Source organism: Pyxicephalus adspersus, chromosome 6 (genome assembly GCF_032062135.1).
Source record: "Pyxicephalus adspersus chromosome 6, UCB_Pads_2.0, whole genome shotgun sequence".
Classification (NCBI taxonomy): Eukaryota; Metazoa; Chordata; class Amphibia; order Anura; family Pyxicephalidae; genus Pyxicephalus; species Pyxicephalus adspersus.
In genome coordinates, this window is record NC_092863.1 from 86,537,133 (window position 1) to 86,550,335 (window position 13,203).

General features: G+C 38.5%; 1 protein-coding gene across 1 annotated transcript in view; it reads left to right on the forward strand.

Moving 5' to 3' along the window:
• The window catches only part of DCC (DCC netrin 1 receptor), a 420,583-nt gene that overhangs the window by 201,251 nt on the left and 206,129 nt on the right, over nucleotides 1-13,203 (forward strand). The window contains exons 4-5 of the mRNA XM_072413974.1: nucleotides 817-868; nucleotides 1,019-1,155. Coding sequence (XP_072270075.1) covers nucleotides 817-868; nucleotides 1,019-1,155 — 189 coding nt within the window. The remainder of the gene's footprint in view (nucleotides 1-816; nucleotides 869-1,018; nucleotides 1,156-13,203) is intronic.

Below are 13,203 nucleotides of genomic sequence, written 5' to 3' on the forward strand. Positions count from 1 at the left end.
TTTTTGCGGATATTCACCGGTCCTCAATAATCAGCTCATGAATAGCATCGCAGGTTGCCGGGTCAGTTGAGGTTGGGGGCGCCCACAGGGGGCTCATCTTCAAAGATGAAATGCCCGGTCTTGAAGCAAGATATCCAGGTTTTGACAGTGCTGTAGGAAGGACACTTCTCCCCCAGTGTTTGTGACATCTCAGTGTGAATGTCCTTTGCTCCCTGGAGTAACAAAAACTTCATGACGGCCCTTAACTCCAACGACGTGAAATGAGCTTGTGCCTCTGCCATCACAGCTTCTCACTAAAAGAAAAAAATGTTTTAAGAATCGCAAAGACCTGATATTTGCACAGTTACATACTAGGCTGTCATATGCCCCCACAATAATTTTTCTATTTCATCTGCAATGGGGCAACACCAGGAACTTCTCAGCACCCCACCGTATGTTCGGCCTAACAGATAGTGTGCTGAATGCTCCTTGATATAACCAAAAGAGCATTTTGCTGGTTCTTCTTTGATGCACTGTATAATTTTTAATACATTTAGACTAAGGTCAGATGAGCAGTAAGGTTGTTGCTCAGGTACGGCTGCCCATGAACCTTGTGCATGGTTGACAAGCTACACGTGGCATTTCACCCACGGCCTATTAGGAATAAAACGTGGTGGTGAAAGTAGGGGGGTACCACCCACTGTCAAATTTTGAACACTGGTTCAATAAGAAGTAGCACAGTAGTTAAGACAAAGGTGACAACCACTCTTCCTATGCCTATCTGAACGTGGGATTAAATCCTAAAATAAACAGAATATCTTCATATATTAACCACAGTAAAAAGCAGGAGATCATCAACAGAAATTGCCGTTACTGGCAGGATCTCGAAGTAAGAAACTTTCCAACAGGACTTGCTTAATAAAAAGTCGACAGTGTGTTTACTTACACTTTAATCTTTCTTCTTTTTTAACTTGCACAGCAACCAATGAGAACCCCATTGCTTTTCTGATTCATGTTTAATTTGTATTTAATATTTCAGGACAAGGAAATATTCACTGCTGGGAAGCAGTAATCTTCTAATTTCTAATGTAACGGAGGATGATGCAGGGTCTTACACCTGTGTGGTCACCTACAAGAATGAAAACAGCACTGCTGCGGCAGAACTAAGCGTCTTGGGTAAGTGCTATGTGATGATTTTTTAACAATTTCCATGTACAACAAAAGGTTTAATTATTATTTAAAATGCAGGTATTGTTTACGTGCGACTGACTGTGATGCAGCTTGGCTTTCTTTTTCCTACCAGGAGAGCGAGAAGTAATACCCATGAATCTTGCTTTTCCCTTTGCTTGTGCTGCGTCTCAGCAATAATCCAATGTTTAATTGCACATACAATGCTATTAATGCAGCTGTTCTCAGACTTGGGCTGTGATTAAGTTTTCTAGGTGGTGTTTGCAATATTTCTGTAAAAGGTTTATATCTGTTTGCAAGGATGTATTTAGTATGTATTCAGTTATTCCTGCCTATAATTGTTTTGCACAGAAAATGTATGACTAAGGTTGGGGGGTGTTTGGGATGAAAATGAGTTTTCATAGCATGATCGCTGGCTTAGCTATCCATGGGAGTGTGAGATGTGTGTGTCATTCAAGTTTTGTTGTGCAGGGCAGTCACACAATCACATTTATACATACTATGCAGACTATGATGGATCCAGGACCAGTCAATATTTCTGCAACATAACTGCAATAAAGAAAATAGAGGTCATGGCTCTTTTGTGTTGCCTGGTAGACTTAAGATACAAACGTATGTGTTCACAAAAGGTCATATTAATCTTTTAGCTGTACATTTAGCTGTTTGTTCAGAACGGCATCAAAATTATCCATAAGCACTCTGATATGGTTAAGGTCCTCTTTCAAGGTGCAAGTACAGAACTGGTTTAATTTCTTCATTACTTGCTGGGCCACTGTCTTGGAACTAGCATGCAACTAGTGAAGTGCGAAGATAGATTATTTTTTCATACTAGTTCTTCATAAAGTAGAACATTAGATATAAGAACAGCTTTTCTTATTCTTTTTACCTCTGAGGAACCCTTTTAAAAATTTTCAGGTCTCGGGCGCCCTTGCAAAAACTAATTTAATGGGGGTCGATGGGGTAAAAAGCCTCATAAATTAGTGGCCAGTGTACAGATTGCCCCTTATCCCCCATTAATGTGGTGGCTCTAATTGGAGTCATGCAGCTGACTCTACAAACTAATGAAATATGGACTTGATCAAATGGAAGGTCAGTCAGCTACAACTCAAGGAATCCCTAACATTCTCTGAAGTAACCCTTATTGAGAATGGCTGGATTAAAATGATGATTATGGAGATTGAAATTTCATAAGGGAGTCTAAAATTTATCCTGCTTCTATTTTGTTCAGGTTGGTTTTCCTTTATAAAGTATGCAAACCAAAGAAGAAAAAATGTCATATTATTTAGCTTACCTCTACTTAAAAGTAAAAGATATAAAAAAAAAAAGATAAAAATCCTTAGCAAAACGGTACATCTCATCTTAATACTGGTATATGTTACACTTTTCCTGGGTTTAAATATTCTTTGGCACATACTGTACCTTTACTTTTATACAATGCTTTCAAAGTTTATCTTAGTGTTGGTTACGTAAGAAGCCCAATTATAAAACATTCGTTCAAATTATCCTTGTAACCAAAAGAAAAAAATATTTGTGACTCAAATATGCCATTGTCACCAAGATACAGCGAGACACGAGTCACAAAAGCTGGTAAATCAGAAGAAGTGGATGTCATAAATTCTCTATAAATAAATAAAAAGACAGAATGATAATATGCCTTCCATCTATTGTTCCTGAATACAATCCAAGTAATCAGAGGAAAGCAGAATCTAGTCCTACCGTATCATTTACACGTAGAGGACACGGCACAACTTTTTTCCTTTTTAGGATAAAAAAGAATTTAGTTCCATTCGGTTTTAATTGAAGTTGTGTATGCCGATGAAGCAACAGACTCCCTCCTCCAGTGTATGTAGATGAATGATGACAGACTGCAAAGGAACAATGGGGAGTTTTTTAGGCTATATTCTCTTTATTTCATAGTTTACTTTGATTATGCCTGCACTGATGATGCAGTAAGAAACTGTGATTCAGTGTTGACTGTGAATCCTTCATTCATTCTTTCTCCCTCCCTTTATCTTTTCTTCTATCTATTCTTTTTCTTCTTCGTTTCTCCATCCTCCCTTCCATCTTCACCTTCCTCCCCTCCTTCCTCTCTTTCTTCCTTTCTTTTTCCTCCTGTTCTATCCATTCTTCCTTTCACTCTTTCTTCCTTCCCTATCCCAACCTTCCTTTCATTTTTTCCTTTTTACCTTTATTGTCTTTTATTACTTTTTCCTTCCTCCTTCTCTCCCTCACGTACTATCACCCTTTCTTTTTTCATTCCATTTTTTCTTCCTTCTTCATTATTTCTTACTCCTCTCTTTCTATCTCCATACTTTGTTCCTTCATTCCCCCTTGTCTTCCCTTCCTCCCTTTTCCCTCTATACCCTTTTCAATCTTCTTTCTTGATGCTTCTCTTTAGTTCTCTATTCCTTACTTCTTGCATTATTCTCCCTCTTCTATGTATTCCTTCCATTCGTTTTCCTTCCCTCCCTCCTTACTTCCTTCTTCTTTTCCTAATCTTTGTCCTGTCCTAATCTTTGTTTAGTCCTCTGTTACTCTTCTTCCTCCTTTCTAAACTTCCCCCACCCAAAGATATAATACTTTATTTTCTTGCAGTGAACTCCAGACACTGCAGTATGGACAGTGCAGTCACACCGTACAGAACACCCTCTGTTGCTTTCTACAGCCGGAGTGAGTTTTTCATTCCGCTGTAAAGAGGCAGTGTTTTATGAAGACGTAGAGAACTTGGCTCTATCTTATAAATTGGAAAGATAATTGGCCCATTGGGGGGAATGAGACTCCTATTAAATCAAATCCGCCATCATCCGTTAGCATGCCATTGCCTGGAATAATGCTTAACGCACAGGGAAGGCCAGCTTGGCCCATAAGTGGTTAGTAATGATGCAGGTATTAGTGAACACTGCTCTGTGGTTTCATCCTCCCAGCTGTTTGGGAAGGTGACGCATGGCTGAGCAGTCACTCAGTGAGTTATGAAAATGTATCTGAATGGCGCTGAAAAGATGGCAACCTGCAGGTTCTGAGCGCCAGAGGTCAGATCAATGAGTGTCTGCTGACAAAGCAAGGTGAAATCTCTTGGGAACCTCAGCCATAAACTGAGCAGATTCCTGGAAGTAGAATTGATGAATTTTTAACAACACCTGGAGAAATGCAGGAATTCCACCACATAAAGGAACCATACTCTAAAAAAGCATTCTTGCTTAAAGGAGTTATACTCTGTGGTCTTTCTAGCATTCTGTATAGAGCTGCCGGCCAGATTACAAACAATTCCTACAATTTACTGTATTTCAAGATCAATTTTTGAAGGAGATGCTTGCATGGGATGCCGTGTGCTTAGAGAGTTGTAGGGTTGCAATATTCATTTTACAATGATGAAAAATAAATCACTTAATATAGAAAGCTTCTAGAGTCCAGCTGGTCTCTGATTCATTGATAGTTTTAGTTCTTTAGATTCCCAAAATTCATTGTCCACAGCTGCTACAATTTCCATACAAAAGTTAGGTTTCTTTCTTTTGATTTAGGCATTTCTAAAGCACCAACGTCACCTTCTAGTAGGCTCACGTACAAGCAGAACATCCACTACAGTGGCCTCATCCACATCCAAACAGGAACAAGTACAGCACCCAAAAAGTCCAGCCCTATCTCACATGCTCCCACCTATGACTATATTTGTGATGGCAATATTGAGTATACAGTATGTGGCAAGTGGTTCTGGGGGATAAGCACAACTGGGAGAATTTTCTTCATTGACATTTCTTGCATTTTAAGGGAAAGTAATATTTGGTGATAGGACTAAAGTGGTCATTGTTTTAAATTGTCCAAGTTACTTCAAACCTTCTGGGACCTAACCTTGTGCCAGAAATGACTCTAAATTGGTTGGGAATATAATGTTAGATATGGAGGAAAGTAACTATAATGCTAACCCTAATGTTATTCCTAACTTCAAAGCCTAAACCTTTTCAGTATGAAAAAACAAATGATTACTATGTCAGCACATGCATGGTGACCACATGGCTTATATGCGTGTATTGTTTAGCAAAAGCCTAAGCATTTGGCATGGTAAAGTGTGAGATTGATTTTAAAGACAAAATTTGTGGTTTTCCTGCTAAATAAATTGCAGCTATATCACTCTGCCCAGCTTGGCCAGTGAAGTCAGTGTTGGATTTATACTGACCAATGAGTCCATGTCACAAAAGTTCAAGAATCACTGGGACACTTTATAAACCTTTACTGCCAAAATGAGGGGTGTGTATGAAGCATAACTCTGATGAACTTTGCAACAGTAAACACTGTGACAGATGTTTTTTTTCATGTTTTACACCAAAGGTAGTAAATCAGTTTACCTTTCTGCTTAATTGATAATGTTTCAGGTCCCTACAGAGGAAATCTGTGTACACATTATTTAAAAGGAAAACAACAGATTGCTTCAATTGTGATTTCATACGCATTGCCAACTCTTGTAACTTCATTTTTCATGTAGGCTGTATATGATGCAGTGTGATTGCCTCCTGGCAGGTTACAGTATGGTGGCTCATTAGCTAACATTCATACCCTTCAGAGTTAAAGTTCTGAGTTTGCTTTCAAAATGCTACCACTGTGGACCTAATATCTTCCCTGTTTTACGTAGGTTTTCCCCCCAAAATACTAGAATATGAATGCATATGTAAATCCCTTTTGATCTGGTAAATGTACCATTGAAGGTGTTTTGTTTCATCTGTTTTATATGTGCAAAGGAATACCTGTTGATCCTGCTAGAATTCCAGAGAGACTGTAACTCTTGTTCATCTTCTTCCTCTGTACATAAATATCAGACAGATAGATCTGCTTTTGTACCTAAAAAGAGCCCCTCCATCTATTTTTTTCAAATGAGAAGAGGGATGGTAGTAAAAAAGAAACCAAGCAGCCTTTGTAATTAAAAAGATTCCATAGTTTTGAGAAAAGGGCCTGGAAAAAGAAGGGTGATGCAGCCTCAACTCAACTCAAGGATAGGCTGTAATATATTACATTTTGGATAGCCTTTACTTGACCATACCGTTTATATGGTGGTAATAATGTGAGTGGGATGCCCCTGGATCTGAACTTAGCTGCTGTGATCTACAAGATCACCTTTATTGATATAAAGAGTTGGCTAACTTCAAACCAAAAGAATCCAATGAACAACAGACTAAACATGGATTGTTAACGAAATAACATCAAATCATCTCTCTTGTACAGTTCCACTTTGTTGCCTCTAATTTAATGGCTTTACCATATCAATATCAGGACCCAGTTTATCTGTCTTATTGGCTGGTCAGGCATAATAATTGGACAGAATGAGAGCTTAATCAATAATTTGGTGATTAGGAGAACACAGGAACTAAGTGAAACTAAATCTGAAGGAAGGAAGGCATTTGGCTAATTAAAGCAGACTTACCAGGCAGGTACTATGTACCTTGTAGATAGGACTCAAAATCAGACTAAACAACGAAAAATGGCGGCAATATGGTACAGAGGGCATAGGCAGCCAACAGGTCAGTTGAATTTTCTTTACCTTCACTAAACAATTTAGCATGATTTACTTTCTCACTCACCGCTTTGAGATTTCACATCTTGTTGCAGGGAGGTGAACTCCAGTTAAACTCCTGAGTCTCTGTGCTTTGACAGCTTTGTTAGTTTCAGCATACTGATATAGCTGACATTTTCACTTAAAGATTGCATTGGATGCTGGCTGTAAATTTCGGAACAAAATAGGATTTTTTTTTAACTAGCCTACTCTGCTGAAGGGCTTCCTAGACATGATTAAAATATATATCGAAACAAAATGCTTCTTGTATACCTTGCTGTGCCTAGAGAGAACGTGAAAGTAAAACAGAAGCAGAGAGAAAGTATTTCTGGCTGTTGCTTACAATCACACCCAGCCTTATTACTTAAATATAAACTAATTGAAATATGAATGGAGGTACTTATTTTTACCTGAGAACACAGGAAAACTGCTTTGACCTGGGTATAAACCTTGGGGAACAAAATGGGGCCATCACTGCTGATATTCTAAACAGAAAAGTTTAGGTGAATAAATATGATGTGGTATTTCAAAAACATATACAATTACATGGGTTAAGTCCATATATCTTTTTATACAGTAAGTTAAAGCAGACTTTCATAACCTTTTTTAACCTGGGGGAACCCTTGAAATAACTTTCAGGACTTCAGGGAACCCCTGCTATAAATACTATGTCCACAGCTCACAATACATTGGCCTGATAGTCAATTGGAAGAATATCATCCTTACAGATAGACAAAATAATGATTGACGTGACTTAATCTGACCTTAGAAGTACAGATTGTTCATTGCTTAAGGACCCCCCAGTAACCGCTAGAGGAACCCTGGTTGAGAAACACTAAAATATAAAATATTTTGTAATTTTTTAGTTGGTTTTGATGGATCAGTTGTTATTAAATTATCCTTTGTGTTTAGTGGATTACTACCACTAGATGGAGCTGTGTCTTCATGTTAATGTGTAACAAATTCTTTATTACCTGTTTATATCTCTAATCTGTCAACTATGGCAACAAAGACAAGTGTGAATGCCAAAAGACATCTGACCCGAGATTAGGCTTAGATTCATTCTGAAATATTTTCCAGGTTAAAACATTTCAGTTTATACTAATCAGTAGTTCATTTAGGTGATGTAGATAACATTGGAAAGCCTTGATTAAAACCCAACTCTGTGCTCATTTTATTAGTTTTAGTTTTTTTCTACAGTGAAAAAAACATGTAGCAGATAGATAAAACATCAGTGATGGAAAAAGACATTTGGACGGGCTGTTACCATAGTTGACAAGCTCTGCACTGCCACCTATGACAGCAGATTGATACGAGCTAAGAGGAATGCGGTGTAAATGTCTTCTTAACAGTTTACCAGCTCATGAGAGATACAGTTATAAATTTGATAAGTTTGTTGTCATGCAGCATTATTATCCAGCCTGCATCAGACAATTCACCGACATCCTAAGAGCACTGTAGTATTTTGGGACATGTAATTCTAATTTCATATACAGAATTGCTAGGCTAATGGCTTCATGCTCCATGCATAAACTCCTATCTGGCTATCATTTTGAAAAATTACAACAATAACAAAAAAGCTGGAGTTTCACTTCAAATCAAAGAGGCTTTTTCAAAGCAAGGTTGATACTTTTTCCGATGCGATCCATTAAGCCACCGCCTGTAATTGGAATATGTTCTGTTATTCATTATATGAGTTCCTGAAGATGCTTTTCATATTCTGTTACCATAGTGAATATGCAATATAAGTTCCACTACACAACTCTTATGAACGGAAGATGTTGTATTGAGATGTGCGCCAGGCTCTCTGTCACAGGGCTAGCTGTTCCTGTGATCTCATGTCACAATTCATTAGTGGGGTTCGCTTGTAAAATCCGGTGAGTAGGCCAAGAACGAGGCCAGCAGTTTGCTCGCAGGCCAGCCAAACGCCCAATACATGACAGCTGACCCACGCTTATTTATTTAGGTCTACTCTCTAAAACGGGAAGAACTCCCAGGAAGCGAGCTGGCACCACGCCTGGTAAATTCAAAGGGTACGTGAGAGATAAACCAGCTGACATTTATAAGAACAGTCTTGGAGCTGCCATGAACATTTTGCCCTGCTGGCCTCATTGCTACTTGTAAGATTAACTGGCATGTTAACCTACTTTCACTGCAACGACTTTTAACCCCAGAGATCTCACCTTTCCTGTTCAACCATAGTTAAAAGATTTGTGTAACAATATTTCTTTCATCATTTCTTTCATCATTGTTCCTGATTAACTGCTGAACTGTGTGCATTCAGTTTCATTATGGGTAGAAAAAAAAAGCTTGTATCATCTTCCTTAGCTGAACAAGGACTTGTAGAGCACCATGGCATACTAAAGACTCTTTCTAAATCTACCTTACCTGGGGAACAACCCACCATTCTCAATTTATAGCTTCCTTCCATTCTTTCTGATTCCATCCAACCATTACATCATGTGTTGGCCCATTCCTAGTCCTCCTATGCATGCTTTCTGTTTAGCATGCAAGCACCATACGTCAAAAGGAAACTTTGAATTTTTTTTGCCTTCTAAGTTTCTATGTGTTTATGAATCTTTACAAGTCTACACGATAAATTCATGACGTCACATCACAATATACAGCAGAAGTACACCGCCTGTCCGAAAAAATCACATACTTCAATATTTCATTGGATCACCTTTATTTGCTTATGACACACATTCATCATGGTATCATTTCGATAAACTATCTCAAACCATCTAGATCTGCAATAATTTTTTGCCAAGCTCTTGCTTGAGAGATGGGAGAGTCAGACTGCTGCATAAAGTCTTCTCCAGTAATACCCAAAGATTCCCCATGGGGTTAAGGTCTGGACTTTGTAGTGGCCAACCCAGGCGTGAATATGATGTGTCATTCTCCCTTCTCTTTCATAATTTGAGCCCACTGGATCCTGGTATTATCATATTAGGACATGCCCATGCCTTCAGTAAAACAAAAGTTCCATTGATGGAAAAAAACATTTAGCATTTTCAGGTAGTCAGCTGACCTAATTTTTTGGGCACATAATGTTACTTAACCTACCCTGACCACCTAAAGCAACCCCCGATCATAACGTTGCCCCTACAGGCTTGAAGACTTTTTTGGCCAGACAGTATATAACTGTACAAAAAACAGCATGTTTATAGCTAAAAAGCAAACCCTGAGCTCCAGTCCAGTGTATTAGCCTAGGTTGAGATGAACAGAAGAAACCATTAGACATAGTAATACAATATATAATGTCTTGTTATTTTTCCTAAAAATAACTTCAGGATCTCCATATGTGGATTTCAAATATGTCTAAATATGCCCACACATTCTCCTACACACTTTCTTTACAATTACATTGAGCTTTACGTTGGGATATGATATTTAGCTATGTATGGTGAGTGGTCTTACAAGAGTTTTCATACATCCAAACCTGTTATTCTCGACGGTAGATGGGATCTAAACTACTACTGCAGGACATAATAACATCTACCGGCAGTCATTATACATGCTTTCAAGAGTAATTCTAGGCAACAGCTGAAAGCATTCACTAACATACTAATTCAATCCAGTAAGCATGGCAACTGTGCTTAAGTCACAAAGTTCACTATGGGTCTCATTTAAAAAGCATCGGTATGGTTGCACCGCACAATTATGAAGCACATAAAACCAGAGTTTTTCTTCTAATGGTTTTTTAACAAGAATGTGACTAACTACTACTAGACAGACAGTTCCTTGTGTTAAAATAAAAAGTCAAGAGGAGTGCCTCGTAACATTTTATCATCCTAATTAGCTTTTTCTTTTATGCCCCATATTATACATTTAAAGTCAGATCTGGTGACTCCATCACTGGCTGCTCTTTACAGTGACTTTGTGTGGTTTAAGTTTGATTTGTTACTCTTTTTTCAGTAATGTAGTGTTGTGTAAACTGCCTCCACTTCCATGGCTCCATGAGAGTTGGTTGGGGCTAACAGAAATTAGCCTTGTTCTGTTTTTTGCCTCAGTAAACCCGACGAAGAAGCAACACCGTATGGTTATTGGACTTTTCTATACCAGATAAAGTGTTTTTATGTGTAGGAAGTGTTGGGTCTCATTTGGGGCCCACATTCCAATTTTAAATCTGGGCCCTGAGCAATTTATATACATTTTCCTAATATTTCAGCACTTCAATATAACTTTCAGTATTATTCAGACCTTGGATAAGAACAGTGAAAGGCAGCTCATTGAGTTGAACTTTGTACAGGGATATGGGGATTGGACCAATTAGGGTCCTTTCAGACCCACATTGCAAACTTCTGGTGTGCAGCCAGAAGTGGCAAACTGTGCAGCAGGCAACGCGTTTTGCTCTTGGCTATGGCTGCAGTGCAGATCTTCTGAGCACGACTACCACTGTCAAAAGCAACATGTTGTGTTTGCAAACTGTATTTCAATGCTGTGACTTATTCACTTGAATGGGAGCGGTTGGGACTGCTGTTGATCCTGCAGACCACTGCGTCTCACCGAAGATTTGAAATTAGCCTAAGTGTAACAATTGTAGAGCTTGCTTCTTGCAACTAATCTTTTCCCAGTTACAGACCATCAATGCCTCGTTTTGTCTTCTGTCTTTGTGTAGAGGTTGCCATCTTAGTTGCGGCAGGGCTTTGCTTCCTCATGCCAGTTCCTCTAGCAAGAAGAACAATGAGCAGAACAGAAGTGATATCACTGAACTTCACCTAACTCAGAATGGTCGTCAGAGTCATCTCTAAATCTTTGCAAATGTTTTGTTAATGTTTGTTGTAAATATTGCTCTTAAACAAACCAATGCCCACACAATCAAAAAGAAAAACCCAATAGAGATAAAGCAGACATTATATCAACCTAAAAAGGACCTTTTCCTGAACAAAACTCTCATTTAATAGTTAAGCAAAGAATAAAAAAGAACCATTTATAAATTGATCATTTACAAACATTCTGAGCAATCTATCTTCCCTGCCTCTCTTCTTTTCAAGAGACCATTGATTCCGTTCCTTAGCGAAGACCATACTTTCTCTTTATGCCATCATTAGCATTTTGTATTGAGTAGATATGACATTTAATGAAATGGTGGTATTGTGTTTTGCTGTGACTATTGATACAAACAAAGCCATCATGATGAATTATATACCTATTATAAAAGAGTATCATTGTGAGTGCAGAGATCAGCGGGCGCATGGGGAAACATGTTGGAGATGTGAATGATGGATTCATTGCTAACAATGTTAAGTGGATAACTGAATATAATAAGAGCCTCATCTGACAGGTGAGGAATTCATTTTGTGTTCTGTAAACAAGAAAATTACTTTACACTCAAGTGGGAAAATGTTCTTTCCTGTCATTTTTTCTGTATTTAAATGTATTAAAAATGTCCAAGCGAGGACGATCATTAGAAGGCCATAAGGCGATTGAAAGGAACTCCCGTGTCATATCTTATGTGCAAAAATAGGTTGGAAAAGCTGGAAGTGTTCAGTCTGGAAAGACCTAAAGGCAAATATTACCACTGGGAAAAATGAAAAACTATTCTTGTATTTGAGACCCCCCAGCACTGTATAGGTAAATGCTTATTCTTGTAGGGTACCAATATTACTTACCTTTACCTGTGGGTGAACATACCAAAGTGGCTATTTGCTGTAAACCCATTGAGGAGAACCTGAGATCAGAGGCCATTGCCCATGTAAATAGTGGTGAGATTCCTGATTGGCTGGTGATTGTTAGGAGTGGTCACATCCCCAACAAGCAACAACCAATGGGATTGTTGCCTTCCATCTACTAAAACCAAATTGGAGGGTGGGTTTCTAATGTACGTAGCAGAAGAATTCTTATCATTTGGTGGTTATTAGTGACATTGTGTGGAATGTAGGACTAGCAGTGAGAATGCTAGGGACCACATTACAACCCAGAATAAAAAGAGTGCTAGCTGCCAGGGGACCAAGTGGTAAGGTAAGTAAAAGTGCTTTTTACCGGCACTAGCAAAAATGAGCATTGGACCCTTGTAATGCAGGACAGCAAAAATGCTAGAGTTTTAGGTGTATCTAAACTCTAAACCCTAAACCCTAAAAAGAAGAAAAGGGAGTAAATGTGATCACTAACAATATACTAATTTTTGCTCACTTTTGGTTTGTTAAGTATACCCACTGTATAATACACCAACTTGATGATTCTGTAATTTTGGTATTGTGATAAGTAGTGTAGTTGTGATAGTGATGTAGGGGCTGGAAGAAACCACAGCACTCACCAAGAAGTTGCCACACCTGAAAGTTAACTAGCAAAATGAGAGTAAGGATCAGTTGTGGAGGCGTTAGGACAGATCCCACAATTTGGTAATCAGCATAAAGATCAGAGATTGCACGTTTACTTTGTTTGTGACTCCGAAGTCACAAAGATCAGACAGCTAGCATTTGATTTATTTCATGTATTTCTCCGAAGACAGGTTCCCTTTACAAGGTCCACTACATATCAGAGGAGACTTTTGT